This window comes from Triplophysa dalaica, chromosome 18 (assembly GCF_015846415.1).
Source record: "Triplophysa dalaica isolate WHDGS20190420 chromosome 18, ASM1584641v1, whole genome shotgun sequence".
NCBI classification, from domain to species: domain Eukaryota; kingdom Metazoa; phylum Chordata; class Actinopteri; order Cypriniformes; family Nemacheilidae; genus Triplophysa; species Triplophysa dalaica.
Genome location: NC_079559.1, coordinates 18,739,506 through 18,756,314, shown reverse-complemented (window position 1 = coordinate 18,756,314; position 16,809 = coordinate 18,739,506). Strand labels below are relative to the sequence as shown.

At 36.2% G+C, this 16,809-nt stretch overlaps 1 protein-coding gene and 1 long non-coding RNA gene across 3 annotated transcripts in view; one reads left to right on the top strand and one right to left on the bottom strand.

Moving 5' to 3' along the window:
• Window positions 1–16,809, bottom strand: part of disp3 (dispatched RND transporter family member 3) — a 54,470-nt gene that overhangs the window by 9,167 nt on the left and 28,494 nt on the right. The window contains exons 5-17 of one of the 2 annotated variants that reach the window (XM_056729589.1): window positions 15,348–15,482; window positions 15,086–15,246; window positions 13,258–13,397; window positions 12,299–12,387; window positions 11,803–11,967; window positions 9,441–9,602; window positions 6,331–6,459; window positions 5,982–6,118; window positions 5,432–5,601; window positions 3,686–3,816; window positions 2,417–2,592; window positions 1,759–1,885; window positions 1,534–1,679 (exon numbers count right to left, since the gene is read on the bottom strand). In XM_056729589.1, the coding sequence (XP_056585567.1) occupies window positions 1,534–1,679; window positions 1,759–1,885; window positions 2,417–2,592; window positions 3,686–3,816; window positions 5,432–5,601; window positions 5,982–6,118; window positions 6,331–6,459; window positions 9,441–9,602; window positions 11,803–11,967; window positions 12,299–12,387; window positions 13,258–13,397; window positions 15,086–15,246; window positions 15,348–15,482 (1,868 nt within the window). The remainder of the gene's footprint in view (window positions 1–1,533; window positions 1,680–1,758; window positions 1,886–2,416; window positions 2,593–3,685; window positions 3,817–5,431; window positions 5,602–5,981; window positions 6,119–6,330; window positions 6,460–9,440; window positions 9,603–11,802; window positions 11,968–12,298; window positions 12,388–13,257; window positions 13,398–15,085; window positions 15,247–15,347; window positions 15,483–16,809) is intronic. The other variant, XM_056729590.1, reaches the window with a different exon arrangement.
• LOC130406985 (uncharacterized) lies at window positions 641–3,355 on the top strand. Its single transcript, XR_008904550.1, has 2 exons — window positions 641–882; window positions 2,420–3,355. It is a non-coding gene; the product is annotated as an uncharacterized LOC130406985 (long non-coding RNA).

Genomic DNA, 16,809 nt, shown 5'->3' with positions numbered 1-16,809 from the left:
ATTGATTAATCACAATGAATCAATTCTAAAATAAAAATTGTGTTTATATTTTTGTATGTATTTTAGCAAACCGTGCACACAAATATGTGTCTACAGTATATAAAAAAAATATGTATATATATATATACACACACACACACACACACATAATTTTTCAAAAATCATGTTTTTTTCTGTGCATTCAAATTAAAGAAGTAGTTCACTTTCAAATTAAATTTTCATGATAGTTTACTCACCCCATGTCATCCAAGATGTTTATTTTCATTAGTCGAAAAGAAATTACGATTTTTGATGAAAATAGTCCAGGATTTTGCTCCATATAGTGGACTTCAATAAACTCCATATGGTTGAAGGTCAAAATTACAGTTTCACTGCAGCTTCAAAGGGGTTTAAACGATACCAGACAATGAATAAAGGTCTTATCTAGCAAAACAATCGGTAATTTCTGAAAAAAATAACAATATATATGCTTTTTAAACACAATTGCTCGCTTTGCTCTGTTCTGCGATGCGCGTTCATAACTTCACGTAGTACGTAATTACATTGAAAACTTCCACGTTCAACTTATAAACACTGACTCTGTACTTCCGCCTATGTCAAGCGTGACCATTTCAACGTAATTACGTATTTGTGAAGTCATGAACGCGCATCGCAGAACAGAGCATGGCGAACATTTCTGTTTATAAACCATATACTTTTTTTAAATGACTGATCGTTTCGCTAGATAATACCTTTATTCATCGTCTGGTATCGTTTAAAGCCCTTTAAAGCTGAACTGAAACTGTCACTATATGGAGAAAAATCTGGAAATGTTTTCACCAAAAACCTTCATTTCTTTTCGACTAAAGAAACAAATACATTAACAACTTGGATGACATGGGGGTGAGTCAATTTTCATGAAAATGTACTTTGGAAGTGAACTACTCCTTTAATAGCAATGAAACTGCAGTTGGTTTGTTTTGATTTAAGCCAAAATAACAAAAAATACAGCTAACTAACACAATAAGGACAATAAAAACATGATAACGTAATAGAAAACATGATATTTGAAAAAATCTAATTTTGTTACCAAACTCTTCATATATAAATACACACACACGCACATAGCATATACACAGTATATACAGTATATATCATTTATATGAAGTATTAATACACAGTAAATACTGTATATATGACACATATTTCCTAAATGTATTAAATGTGTTTGTGTATTAATATACTATACATTTAAATATACACACACACACACACAAACAGTATATTATATAAATACTTTAATGTAAAACTTGTTTGAAATTTTGTAATCATGATTAATCGATTTGACAACTCTAAGTCAAACACATTTTGTTCGAATTTTTCACTTTTCTATTTTTACTAGCTGGTAAAGCTTGGGGAGTCAGTGATACCATTCTCATTTTGTGTTTCACAGATAAATTAAAGAATGTTAAATAGATCTGAAACTACATACAGTAAGTAGGCCTACATTTGCATTCTATCTCTCCAATTCATCGTATGAGTGAGTGGACTCACTGATTCAAATGCCATAGATATCCAGTGTACTCTACCGCCCTGCATACCCACTGCACCATGAGATAACTGACCCGGCAAGAGGTTGGGTTCAGGAAGAGAGTGACAGTCAGGGTGGAGTAGGGGCAGAATGGACGTGAGGCTGTTGCCTGCGGGAGACAAAAGCTTCGTAAAAGCAAGACCACCACGATTGGATTAACATGATTCTGGTGGACGATTCTCTCTCACCTGATGGTAAACACTGAGCTCCACCAGGTTTCACCAGCTTGGTATTGGCACTGATGGCTTTGCACAGCTGGCACAAGTGCCCGATCTCATTAAAGAGATCAAAGTCTGGATCATAGATCACGTTGCCCTTTGAGGAAAAGCAAAGTCTATAATCAGAAAATTAATAATTCATAAATCATCTTCAGCTTCAAAGAAAATCTATCAATATACAGTGAGGTCCAAAAGTCTGGGATTTTTTTTGCTTAAACCTGGAAATAAATTGAAAGTTCAATGATTTAGAAAACTGGAAAATAAAGAAAAGTCACGACACAAAACCAAGAAATATATGTTGATTCTGCACTGTTTGTCCTTGACCAAATGTTCAGTAAGAAAATATGGATATCTTTTTCACATAAATTGTATAAGAGAACCGCAACTCTCCATATTCTTCCTCCAAGGAGCAGTGAACACCCCAAAAATATGAACAGACTTCAGAAATCCACTGCAAATAGTAACCTATACTATTCAGTTGTCTTTGGCATATAAGTGTGTATGTTTTAGAATGCAATCATTCTCATAGTATACAAATTAGGATGGATTCATTGTGGTTAGTTACCAGTAAACACCTGTATAGTGTATTAATTCTGCACCCAGTTACTAAAGTTTAATTCTGTCTCACCAGATCTCCAATAACATGGTTGTCCGAGTGTTGAGTGCGGTTGACCCCAAGTATTCCGAAAACCACAAACACCATGGCTCCAGTGTCCACTAGAGGACGCACTGCTGGTTTCCCACAACCACCTCCACCGCAAGGGTTAAATCCCGATGTCCTGGAGACCTTTACCTGAGTAGTGACTGATGAGATCAAAATGATGTATTACATAGTAATGAAAGAGTGATGAAAGACAAGAACCGAGAAAACATAATGTTGCTAAATGAGAACGTATACAAGGAACATTGCTTGAGGGTATTTTGGAATGAAGCATGTTTTAAATGATCATTTCGTGCAGCAGTGTGATGTTTGTCGCTTTATACCACGGCAACTATTTAAAAAAAAGTTTTTGTCTAATTCAGGTTTAATTACTATACATGTTGTTCTCATGCCCCCATATTAATTGACTATATTAAGTTGTACTTGGTAACACAGACTATACATAAAATGAACAAGTGAAGCAAAAAGCTTGATTTAAAGGCAAACACGACAGAGATACAGTAACCATTATAACTATATGCATCCATTTGGAGTTTACCTAAAAATGTGAATTTGGTCAATATTTACCCTTATGCCATTCCAAACTCATATGACTTGTTCTTCCATGCAAAAATATTAGGAATAATGTATTTTTCGAATATTTTGAAAATCAATGAATGTTCTAATGACTTCCATTGTATTCTTCAAAGTATTATTACATTTTACATTTGGCAGACGCTTTTATCCAAAGTGACTTACATTGCTTTATCCTATACATTTCACATAGGTATTTGCAATCCCCTGGGATCGAACCCACAACCTTGTCAACGCAATGCTCTTACCACTGAGCTACAGGAAAGCTGTATAAATTATAAATTTGGGGTACACTATCCCTTAAACCATAAATAAATGTTGAATAAAAACCTATTGGACAGTGTTGTTTGTGAGCTACTGATTGTGTGCAACAAATCTGTAAAGTTCAGACTTGACTGAATTGTCCATATTGGGTAGACTCTTGTCTCTAAAGAAACTTACAGTGTATTCAAATTAAACATTTTTATCAGTATGTGTTTGACTTTTGGACTGTTAATGCAATGCAATGCTTTACCAATGGAGCTAGAGGAAGGCGTGGAAAATTAACTACTCTGACAAAAAGTATATATTTGCTTTTTAACATCCTATTGGTTAAGATTAAACACACAGTTCCAAACACATTTAAGACAATAATGTTTGCACGTTTCAATCTTAAGAGTTAACCTGGTGGCAGTGGTGCATAGAAACGGCCCTGAGTGGGTCCATCGGGCCCAAGGCTGAACACACAGCCTGGTGGCTCCGCACACACACGACTGGGGTATGGACTGATCGTGTGCTGGGCAAAATAGAGCTTCCTGTCAAAAGAGAAATGCAGTTCTAAAATATAGACAAAGCTGTCTGAGTAAAACTGAATGAATCAGACAAAACATGTAAAGAATATGTGCATATATATGCAAATGAAGAGTTTGGTTTCAAAATGAGATAACACTGTTTTTCAAATTTTTCAAACATCATGTTTTTTTATTGTGCATTCAAATTAATATCAATCAAACCGCAGTTGGTTTGTTTTGATTTAAGCCATAATAACTCAAATGAAACAGCTATGAACACAATAAAAACTTGATAACTGTCATGGTTTCATGGCAAGTCTGCCACTTGACCAGGAAAGACAGGACATGAGGAGGCAGAACCATGGCAGATCCTTATGTTCTATGTGGAGAGAGGCAATTTTGGCCCTTATGGCCTTCCATAGTCTCAGGGCTCCCCACCCTCTCGTTTCCTCATTACTACTTGTTATTGATTTCATGCCCTACACCTGTTCCCTTTTGATTTGAGCCCTTACTTAATGCCCCTGTGTTCTCTATCTTGTGCTGGTTCATTTAGTTTCATGTGCTGAATGAGTTCCTGTTTGAGTTCAGTGTAGTTTAGTCCAGTTAATTGTACCCAATGTCAATGTTTATCTTTAGTCCTTTCTAGTTTAGTTAGTTCATGTTCCTGGTTCTGTGTCATGGTTATACCCTTGTTCTTGTTTTGTCCCCTCGCGGGTTTTGTTTTGTCTTTACAATTTTAGTCTTTTGTTAACCCGCTGTCTGCACTTGGGTCCTCTCTCCTTGTGTCTCACCCAAATTGTGACAATACATAAATATAATCACGATTTTAGAAAAATTTGAAAAACAGAGTTCTCAGTTTGGAACCAAACTCTTCAAATAAACATGTTAAGAATTTTTTTTTTTCAAATTATTTGTATTTTGCATTGTGATGCAACATATGTGATAATTAAAATGTGTTTTACTGTAATGTAAAGAAAATGTATTTTCATTAAAAGTTAAATGACCTGTAATAGAGACAGTTCACCACAAAATTGTGTCATCTTTTCTTCGCCCTAAAGCTGTTCCAAATCTGTGTAAATCTCTTTGTCCTGATTAAAACGGTGAAAGATATTTGGAAGAATGTTTGCAACCAAACAGTTCTTGGCCACCATTGACTTCCATAGTAGGAAAACATTCTTTGTGAAGCCCATTGCACATTGAGTTCCGAAAAGATGGATTTGGAAATTTCAGTAGGTTAAAAAATAAATAAGACCTCACATGGTGGCCAAGAACTTCTTACTTGTAAGCATTTTTTCCAAATATCTTTCTCTGTGTTCATCAGAACAAAAAATAATTTTTCAGATTTGAAACAACTCGAGGGTGAGTAAATGAACTGTCCCTTTAATTGTTATTTAAATAAAAATTAAGAAAACAATGTCAAATAACAGTTTTCTTGTCTTTATGTAAAGTAAAAAAAATCCTTTATTTAAGGATGAAACGTGATCGTTTGATTCAACGACCAATCATTGCAGTTAATATTTCTAAATATTTTGATATAGTCTGTGGAACAATTATAGAATCTGTCATTGTTTTCCACCCTGCCATGCACATAAAACATGATTTCCATTTTCCATGCCTCAGAAAGTCACGTGTCCCACACCTGCTGTTCTGCTGCTCATCCAAAGCCACATAAAACTCAAACTCCGACATCCAGCGCCGGGTGCCGTCACATGATCGCAGAGTAAGCATCCATCTCGGGCGGGGGTGATACGCGTGAGAAACACACACAGTCATCCGTGTGCTGAAGTTGCTATGGGGACTTCTGTAGGCCTGTTACCGTGACAACACATTGATCAGTGTTTGTCTGCTCAGATGGAATGGGGCTATAAGGGCAATTGAAGCATGCTGAGGTGATATGAACACACACCATAGACATAATGTCGTGTCAATTTTTCGAAGGATGATGGAATTTGGAGGGTGAGGAAAAGATTGCGTGCATTGAAAGCATTGCGGCATTAGCAGATAATATTTTTTGTAATGCGTGAAGGTATTAAGCTGTGTATAAAACACATTTGCCAGCCATAATTATGCTTTTGTTTTCAAGAAAATGGCTATTTACAGCTGTGTGAACAAATATTTTTTTGCTTTGTTTATTAGAAAATATTCAAATAGCAACATGATTATAGCTGTTTTTGTGTTTGCCTACAGACCTGAAAGAATGGCACATCCCCATGGCCACTTGATGATGCTTGCCATGGTGCAGATACATTGGCAGTCAGTGAATAGCGATATACAGGGACAGGGGAACCCAAATCCAGTTTAAAGACATAAACAGTGAAAAGACCACCTGAAAAATAACATTTTACGGAAGTAACATTGTTAAATGTGGCATCTATAACAAAGTTGTAGAATCTCCTAGAAGTCATTTAGCATCCTGACCACTTTAATCTGGTATCTGACCTAGTTTTTCCAGGAGAAGATATTTCTAAAACAAACTTTAAACAGGTGTGGGTATTTTTTCAGCCATTCATCATACAGTCATAGAGCAGAGAATGAAACCTGTGAGTGTCGGTGCTGCGTTGGTGGATACTGGTTTGGTCTGGTTTGGAATTGTGGCATGTTTTCCTGAGGTAGAGCTTGTGGAGACAGCAGTGCTGTGCAGATTATGAGGTCGCTCCATAAAAACACCTGTGAGACAGTGAAACAGGTCAGTCAATCCAATTAATGTTGTGTCCCATATGTAGCATTCAGATTCATGTGGTTATTAGAATATAGCATCACTGTGGCAAGGTATCACACAGTACATGTTTGTGATAATGCATGACCAAGAATGAACTTCAAAAATTAGGAAGTAAATCTTCACTAAAAATAGCGTCAAAACTAGGATTGATGATCCAAAATCCTATTCTGGAATCAGATTCTTAAGGTTAGAAATCAAATACTTGATATAAAATTAACGTTTTAATTCCTCTTATAAAATACTGTGCACATTTTGGACAGAACTTGTGATTTGCTTATATCTCATTAAAAGCCCATATTTTAAATATAGTAAGCATATCTTAACTATTATATGTTGGTTAAGTTTACCATATTTTTATATTAGCAGCTAGTTTTACCATGTAGTTAAACTATGGTAATACAAACTACCTTATTCCTTGGAAATTGAATCTGGGAATAGACTAGAAGCAGGCTCGGTAAGTGGAATAAAAATCGCAATTGATAAAATACAAACAATACACAACCGTAAGTGCCTTGGGTGCATGTGCTGAAAGTAGTAAAAAGAACCTTAGGTTTGATTCATACGTGTAATATACATTGTGTTCTTAAAGTCTGTGACCATTAAAATCTGGAAGTTTTTTATTTAAACAGGTATAAAACAACATAAAACAAAGAAAGCAAAGCAAATATTCAATTTATATTCAATTTATTTTAGCTTAAAACTTAACTCTTAATCGTGCGAAAGGCTGTGTGTTCGCAAAAACACGTAAAGTACGAATCGAATGTATATCTTAAATGCTTTGGATTAAAGCATCTGTCAAACTGCATACTCAAACTGTTTAAAGGTCATGGTGTTGCCCTGGCCTCTATCTCAATCCAAGTGAGCATCTGCACAATGTGCTGTATCAACAAGTTTGGTTACAACCTACAGGACCTGAATGATGCCCCGGCGGATGGCACTGGTTTGGCAGAATGCGAAAGACAAGCACAGTACCATTTCAGGCAGGCCGTCATAATGTTTTGGCTCATCCGTGTGTTTAATGTTAAAATAACGTGTAAGTTGAATTTTCACTTTACATATCAAACTGTGAAAATGACAGCCAGTTATTAAGACATGCTATTAAGTATATGCTATAATTTATAATATTAATAAAATATTTGTTTTGTTTTAATCGTCAATAGTCTCCCAGTAAGCATGCCTGTGGCGACTGTAGCAAGAAAATAAAACTCCAGGAGTTGTAATACTCTAGTACTGTAGAAAATCTGTTTGGAAGATGGGGGGGCTCAAACGGGGGGAGTCTCCTCTGGCGATTAAACATAATAATAGTGCTAACTGCTTTTGTAGCAATAAACCAAGCTGTAAAATAATGAAATGTAAGAAAATCAGCAACAAAGGTTACATTGTAAAAAAAACATTTTCTGAAATCTGGAGAAAAAATACCTGTACAATTACAGAATACATTAAATTGTTTTCCAATTTTTTGTGTAATTTTGTTATCTTTTTCTGTTACTTGATAATTTTTGACTTTATTCAAAAAAAATAAACTGTATATAAGAAATCTTGTAAAAAACTGAAATCATGTAAACTGTAAAATAACATTTTTCTAATAAATTTGCAGTCTTCTTCTGTAATTTAACGTTTTTTTGACCGTTTTCATTTATTTTAACAACAAATTAACAATCTCTAAATAACAGTAAAATTCCACTTTATTTTACAGTTTAAAGTTAAATTAATATAACTTTTTTTTGTTTTTTAGATTTGTCTTTTTCTAAAAGCACAGGCACAAGATATTTTCAAGTCATGCTGAGGTAACATACAGTAAATCATCATATTTTACACAAATTTTGTTTGCATGCTGTGTATGGAGGGTTGTGTATGTACTGGAACGTTCCCTTCTAACGAACAGAACTTACTACTTCAGTCATTTTCGTGAGCACAAATATTAAAGGGATAGATCTCCCAAAAATGAAATATTTGTAATGAATTAATCCCTCTCTAGTTGTTTCAAACCTGTATAAATGTATTTGTTCTGATAAACATGGAGAAAGATATTTGGACGAATGCTTTTACCAAACATCTCTTGGATCGCATTGACTACCATAGTAGGAAAAATGACAATGGTAGTCAAAAGTGCCACAGAACTGTTTGCTGGCCTACATTCATTAAAATATATTTTGTGTTCAACAGAACAAAACAAAAAGTAATTTTTCCTACTATGGTAATCAATGGGGTCCAAGATCTGTTTGGTTATAAGCATTCCACCAAATATCTTTCTCTGTGTTCATCAGAACAAATAAATTTACACATATTCACAATTTGAGCGTGAGTAAATGATGACAAATGTTTTTATGGGTTTACAGTTCCTTTAATGCTACGGCATGTTATGATTTCCAAGACAGTTGTGTGCGTCTAATATTATAGCAACAGTTTGGAAACGGCAGTTTTCTATTCCAATGCCCTGTGCACAAAGCAAGATTCAAAAACTAATTTTTGATTCAGTCTAGTGAAAGAACTTGACTGGTCTGAATAAAGCTCAGACCTTTGAGTCAAACACTCATCACCCAAACCCATTATTGGCTTGTACACAGGAATACAGTCATTTTAGATAAGGAAAAATGCTTTTCCAAAACTGTTGCAACACAAATGGAAGACTAGTGGTATCTGACTTTGGACTCATCTGATTATTAATATTTGAACGTTGGTAAATGAAATTTTAATGAAATGATTACAAAGTAATCCAAGCACTCAAATAACATCATTTCTCAAAACCAAATGCCTCGGCTTGTTGGCTGGCCCTTTAATCTACTTGAAGTGCATCTTGCCATGCAGGCAACTGCGTGGATCTGTTATCTAATGAAATAAAGCGGCATTAATGAGTCAAGGCATTTGTTTTCCATGATTCACTGGAGTATATTCAAGAAATCAATTCTTTACTGATTAAAAGCCCCACCCGAGCACATATGGCAGGAGATCCCTTGGGCGCTTAGGTTGCTGCGGAGATCCAGGAGTCGCTGCAGGTTTGTATCTCGGTGGAACAGCACAGGGGCGTGACTGGCGGGCCGCAGGAGACAACAGCACCAGACGGATCCCAACAGAGTCAACACGTACACACCTTCAAAACAAGAGAGAGCAAAATGTTGTCTTCTTTTTCTATTACCGTTTACACAGTTTTGCATTGTGGCAAAGCAGCTTTACAGAGAATGGATTTTTTGCACAAAAACAATAGGAACAGGGAAAAAAGAAAATTAAGTATGAAGAAACATTACTATTTAAATTACTAACTGTAAAACCAGTTAAGTGTCTATATGATTCAAACGTTTCATAGCATCATTAAATATGCATGTGTATGAGGCAGCATCACAACCTGTACAGATATTGCTGATGTGGAAGATGTTGATTTTAAAAAGCTGATGCTGGGATTAAAATGCATTCTACATAATGCATGAGTCCCCATTGTAACTGTTTCTGAGTCTATAATTACACAGCCTTTGTATAAACAGCGCTCAGGCTGATCACCGCATAGAAGAAAAAAGCAGTTGTGACCTGGGAAAATGTGACTCTAATTTAGCTTATTGACATGCATGTGCTGCTATTACTATGCATTTAAACAATGGAAATTTGCTGAAATGTCTTGGTAAGCTTTGCCATCCTAATAAGCACATAAGGGATGGCGTTCATGGCTCTTTTGTTTGAACTGTGAACACGCTGACCTTGAGACTAAGAAACAGATTAATGCCTTGCTAAAACAAAACAGCAGGGACATTTTCATCTTTCTCGTTCACAAATTGTTTATTGTATGTATTAGTTGAAAAATCATTATAGGCCTTGTTCTTTTTTGTGTAAACATACATCAGCACTTTGTAGCTTTATAATGAATCAATTTTGTTTTTAAAATTGCAGAAAGCTTTGTCCCTGTGGCGAAACAGGGATCCAGAATTATTAAAAACTTTCAGAAATATTCCTTATATTTGCCATTCTCCCGGAAAAGCACGGCAAGGCGAAAGAAAGAGCCTGCCCACGAGTCAACCGACGAGCTAGACCTGCTTACCATTAAGATCATCTGTGCTGCGTCAAGATGGGCTTCGCTGCAGCTGGTTACTCTCTCGATATTGAAGTTTAGGTGTGTCTGTTTGTTCACAGCTTTTCAGTGATGGATGTTATATTAACGGATATAACGCAGGATTTGGAGATCATTTGAAACTAATAGATGGTGCGATCTTGGTGCTAAAAGATCCCAATTATGAATTGTACGCGGTAAGTCAAACTAAGTCATACGTCTGTTTTTTGATGGCAATCGGTGTGCATACTGTACAAAATACTAAGGGATTAATCTGACGATGTGTTTCCTCCTCGTGCTGTAGTTCAGTTTCGCTCACCGCATGCGGTTCATGTCCGGCATCTTTTAGTGCTGGGACGGCTCCATATATCCGTTACAAATGATCTCCAAATCCAGTGTTATATCCACCGTTTATATAACATTCATCACTCAAATGCAGTGAACAAACAAACACCTGAACTTCGCGAACATATGCTCTCTCTCTCTCCTGCATACAAGTGAAAGTGACTTCTGCGGATGCTCCTACTCCGGCTCTCCTTGCTGCGACGTGGGCGTGCCGCATGCTTTTCCGGGAGAATTGTCCAATAAGGGACTAAGAAACATTGTTACAAAACAGTTTTGCATGTTCGAAAAAACCTTCAGAAACCTGGACGATCGGTGGGGGAGTGTATAGAGCACAAAATACGTAATACGCCCAACTTGTTTTTTGACAAGTTGACAATGTTAACCATGAGAAGACAGAATGTTGCAAAGAAGCCAGAATGTTGCAGCACCCCTTTAAAAAAAATCATTTTTAAGTGTTGTCCCAAAATGACCCCTTATGTGTTAACAACACAATGTGTTGAAATTCCATAACCCCCAAAAATGTGTGATTGTGTAACAAGTCCTCTTTTAGAGAGTATGTTCAGAAAGCAGTAAACACTGTACATGATACAAATGATTTTCACTGATGCTCATTCTGGTCAAGCCCCGTCCAGTTTGTACTTATTTTCTTTTAAAAATGACTGGTTGAAGCTTGTGCTCTCTGATGTCAGGAAGTTTCTTAGATGCCAGCCAAGATTTCAGCCATGCTTTAGCAATTTGTGTTTGAAATGTGCATCATACGGTTAGTGAATACCCTGTGGTCTGTGGGCGTACCTGCTGAGACTATATCATTAAAGATGATTAACTAATGTAGGGATTATGAAAGCATGCCATGTTTATTGACATACTCTGTAAATCCTCCATATATTTATCACCAAAGAAACATTCTCACCTATTATTGTTTTCCGTTTCTTCACTACAGGCTCAGCCACCCAGTGTCTTAGTATCCTCTGAAGGTGGGCACTTATGATCCCAACACTTCCGTCGGTGGACACAGTCAAGGGGGCTTCTACAGAGAGAGACAGCAGGGCGACATCTGAATCTGAGTCATACACACCTGGACCGTAACAGAAGACAGGAAAACGATATTCAATAATTTGTGTACACTAACTGTGCGTGGTTTCTTTCAAAGTTAGCATCAAACCAAAGTTGACAGTATTAAGGTATTGTCTTCCTTTATACTCACATCTATACACACATTTATTGCAATTGCAATTTTTAATTGCTTTTTTTTTATTTCAACCTCTCCGCTTCAACCACCAGATCACATTTTACAGGTCAATCAATCCATAAGAAATTGACTGGCTCTTATGTTTATTCCAGGCACACTTTTCACTTTGTGTGATTGCTTGTCCCATTGTGAATGACCAATAATGTGTCTATTTTACCTGGGTCCATTTCTACAGTTAACAGAGCTACATCATCATCATCTGAGAGAGGGCTTTGGCTGCCTGAGAGTTTAGTTACAGTATTCCACCTGTTGAGGTTAAAGTAATCTGTGTTAATAGCAAAATTGAGTTGCTCAATAGCAATAAAGTGCTTTTCAAAACCAGACAGAAGAAGACACCTTTATTCAATCCAGAAAAAAAGCATCTTTGCTTAATGTTGCATTTCCGAAGAATATCACACTTGTAATAAAAATGTTTCTGTCTAAATCAATAATTAAATATATGTATTATACCCAGGGGCGGACTAAGAAGCAAAATCGGCCCTGGATTATTCGGGCCACATCGACCCTCCACCATTTCTGTCAACGGGGGGGGGGATGTTGTATGTAATGTGTCATCGCGTTGCGTGCATTCGGGTTTATAGTATGTCTGTCTGTCCAACCCAAGTGAAAAGTTCCGGTGCTCCAGATGGCCAGGCCGCCCCTGGACACGGCCGTAGGCCGTCGGAGGGACGCCCGTTCTAGACTTTGACAGAATGTCCTACCGGTCAGTCCGCCCCTGATTAAACCTGGTCTATATGACCAACCTGATCTCACAGGAATTCGTAGCTTATTTAAGAGGTGGCTAAATTGTTGGTATTCATACGATTTAGCCAAAATTAGCCTCATCGTAAAAAAAACGATGTTTTTGTTGTGAGATAGAGTTGGTATGACCTGTGCTTCAAAAACTACACACGCTCTGTGTAAGGCGCAACATAACATCCTAAATGATTTTTTAGTGATTTACTTAGTGACTCACATATGATTATCACATAATGCTATCACATAACTAGGAATATTGCATACACGGTAAGATGACGTGCGGTGCATTTTTGTCAAGAAAGAAAGAAGTAACTTAACTAAATTCTTTAACTCTTTTAAACTATTTTAAATTGGGCTGAATATATATAGGAAACCTACCATTTTGGAAAGGCATTGCAGCGGACACTTCCACATTGCGTCCAGATGCAAAGGGCTGCAGGCATTAGAATGGACACCCATAGCCAACAGCAGCTCACAATGAGGGACATGAACAGACCGAAGTCATGAACAGCTGGAATCTAATGATGCATGTAGAAGAATTAAAGGTCAGGAGTTAACTTCTTTGTTTTATTAGATAATTATTAGAGATGACTTTCATTACGAAAATACTGAATAAACATGAGTTGGTGACAGAATAATCAGAATGACAGATAATCCAACTGCTTCAAAAGCAAGGATCACTCTTGAAAGATTCAGAATCGTTTGACTGTCTGTATTACACTCTTGCAGCTTGTTTCATCATTTGAAACTTTGGATCTAAGATCAACCAAACAATAAACACAATAACAACTGTACCATGAACAGTCACGTGGATTCTAAGGTTACAAAATAAAATCAGAAATAATTTTTAAAATTATTTGTTTTATTCAAGGCCCTCTACCTACTGAAAATGTTACCAACCTAAGGAGATTTAGGTAATGTTTTTTAATCATTTTCTGTGAGCTTTGCCATTTTACAACTTTAATAGCAACATTTAGGTCAATTTCATCTGCAACCAAGAGCAAAGACGGACAACTTATCACATAATGCTAAATTTACAATGAATAGTAGTAAATGCTAAACTTACATCACATGACAGCAGTTTGAAGTTATAACTGCACTCAGTTACATTATGCCATTTTTATTTTCCCTGCTTATAATATCCTCTGTTGACTGACAGCGGTTAAATAAAAAAATTATAGACCCAAAGAGTTTCAACAAATGAAAGTTCCTAAATCACAACTAATAAGCTCTCCCTATTCTTCATAAACATTTACTCAGTAACTTTGAATCAAAGTAACTGAGTGCAGCTGTGACATGTCAGAGGAGATCTGGCCCTCCCGAGTTTTTTTTCTCCATTTATTTATATCATTGGAGTTTGGGTTCCTCGCCACAGGGCATTGTTGGCTGGCTTTCTCACTGGGAGACTGCATTTATTACATATTATTTATAAGAATGATCTTGCTTGTTCTATAAACACCATGCACTGTGCTGTGTTTTACATATTTTGTGTATTTTTCAGTTTTTCTCCTGTATTGCTGCTATGGAACAATCCATATTGTGAAAAGCGCTATATAAATAAAATTGAATAGAATTAAATCAACACAGAAAACGCATTTCCACATTAATTATTTTCTTTAATTGTGACTATTGTTATAAAATTGTTATCGGGTCTGGATGATTGAGAATTGTTACAATAGATTTATTTTACTTCTAAATAATAGTTAGTCTCCACAGAACTGATTCAACGCCAAACTGTAGCTAAATTACTTAATTGTCTGGAATCCATTTAGATTTACTGAACAGAAAGTGCAGTTTGTGTGTCTGTCATTGCGTATGGAACTTGCATCAAGCCCGACAGATGTTTTTCCAGACAATGGGAGAGATCGTCTCTCTATTATTTTACTGCTTAATTGTATTATTTCGTTGCTTCATAAAAGCCAAACTGCAAATGATTGTGTTGATAAATTGGTTCGCAATGCTACACCAATTAAAAGCATGATGCTTGCGCATACAAATTGATACCAATCCAGAGTTTAAAATCTTATATTCGGTACAAGAATTGTTGACTAAACGTTTCATGTAGACGTCAGGAAGAAAATATAGTGCCCTGAAAGCAAACCTTTTCACCCAGAAAGACTTCTCATGCATTCTTTAAACTGAATTTTTTGCTTCTTTTTCGAAAACCAATTGTCTAGTCATGTTTGTTTCGCTCTGTTGAGTGCACCTGTGAGAAAGTGTTGGCAGCATATGCTGCTGCGGTTGTGAAGGACGTGAGGAACGTGGCTCTGCCTGCTGTCTTTACTGTGTAAATCATACGCTGTATTGAACAAGTCAGGTGGGCTGCCTGTCTGAAGGTACTTATGAACACAAACACATCATCCACACCTATGGAAAGAGAGAAAAAGGAAAGAATCTGTCAATTCAGATGAGAAAACCCCAAAAATGTGCAAATGTAAAATGTAATTGAATTTTCATTTAAAATTCACCAATTCCGATTATGACGAAGGCAGCCACTCCATTGAGAATGCCGAGATATTGCACTCCGAACACCACATGGTATAAGAAGAGTGCAACAAGACAGCTCAGGCCGATGCTAGCCAAGCCGAAGAATGTCAAAAATACTGAAAAGAAACAAATCAGATCAAAGGAAAATCTTTCAGGGAACACCAAGGAAGCTGCTTTAAAACTGTTGTTTACCGGGACATGTTTTCTTCGAATGAATGAGATCATACCAATTAATATGAATTCGTCATCAGTTCTTTATAAATATAGTACTTGCAATCAGAGTACTTGCTATTGGGAGATAAAAAGATAAAAAAACGAAGGTGAAAAAAGAACTACAAAAAATCCTTTGCATTTGTCACACTATAAAATATGAAAGTTCACCTAAAATTGAAAATTCGGTCATTATTTACTCACCCTCTTATCATTTCAAAGCCGTATGACTTTCTCTCTTTCGCAGGACACAAAAGAAGATATTTTGAAATATGTTGTTAACTGGCCCCCATTCACTTGAAGTCATACATTTCTTCCAGATATTTCTTCCTTGTTCTTCCAGACAAGATGGTGATTAAGACTTATCAATTTAAGTCTAGTTCCTGCTTTTGTTATTTTAGTCAAATGTGCTGTATCGTTCCCCATTTCACAATCAAAGTATTTAGATTTGGTATTCAAAAGAAAAATTCTTGGTATTTTTTGCCTACTTTGCAACAGCAGAGTTTCAGAGCATTGGTAGATATTCTCCATAGATTCCTGTTTTTATCCCTGAATTAACAGAAAGTGCTGTAGCCGAGAGAGCACTAAAGGTTTTGGAACAAACAGTTAGAAATTGGAGTACAAGCTGAGTGGACCCACTGTTTTCGAGAGCTCTCTATTGTCACGAACAAAGCAAAGCATTGGTAAAGGTGAGTGTTGTGCGAATGACGAACAATCGAAAACTTACACTTGTGGTAAGGTTGGATGATATACAGGTGAAGAACACATTGGAGGAGGTCATATTATATAACATGAAAAAGCATCACAATAAAAAATACATAAAATGTAAAAGTACAAAAATGTTCCATTATTGTGATTCATTGTGTTACCTGCTCAGCTGTGAGAAAGTAAGACTTGTGTCAAATCTGTCCTGAGAAACAATAAAATTACCTAAATTTACTTAGAAAATCAAGTGTGGAGTCATGATGAGACAGTCAAATTGATCAGATTTACAAGATGAATTGCACACAATCAAAGCCACAGTTGGTACTGTTTTAAAGTTCAACCCAAAATGAAAATTCTATAATCATTTGCTCACCCTCTTGACATTTCAAACGTGTATTGGTTTCTCTCTTTTGCCGAACAGAAAATTTGATATTTTGTAAAATGTAAGTAAAGAAAAACGTTGGTCCTCATTGACTTGCAATTGGGGACCCTACAAAATGGGCACCAACTTTTTTCTTTTACCAACAT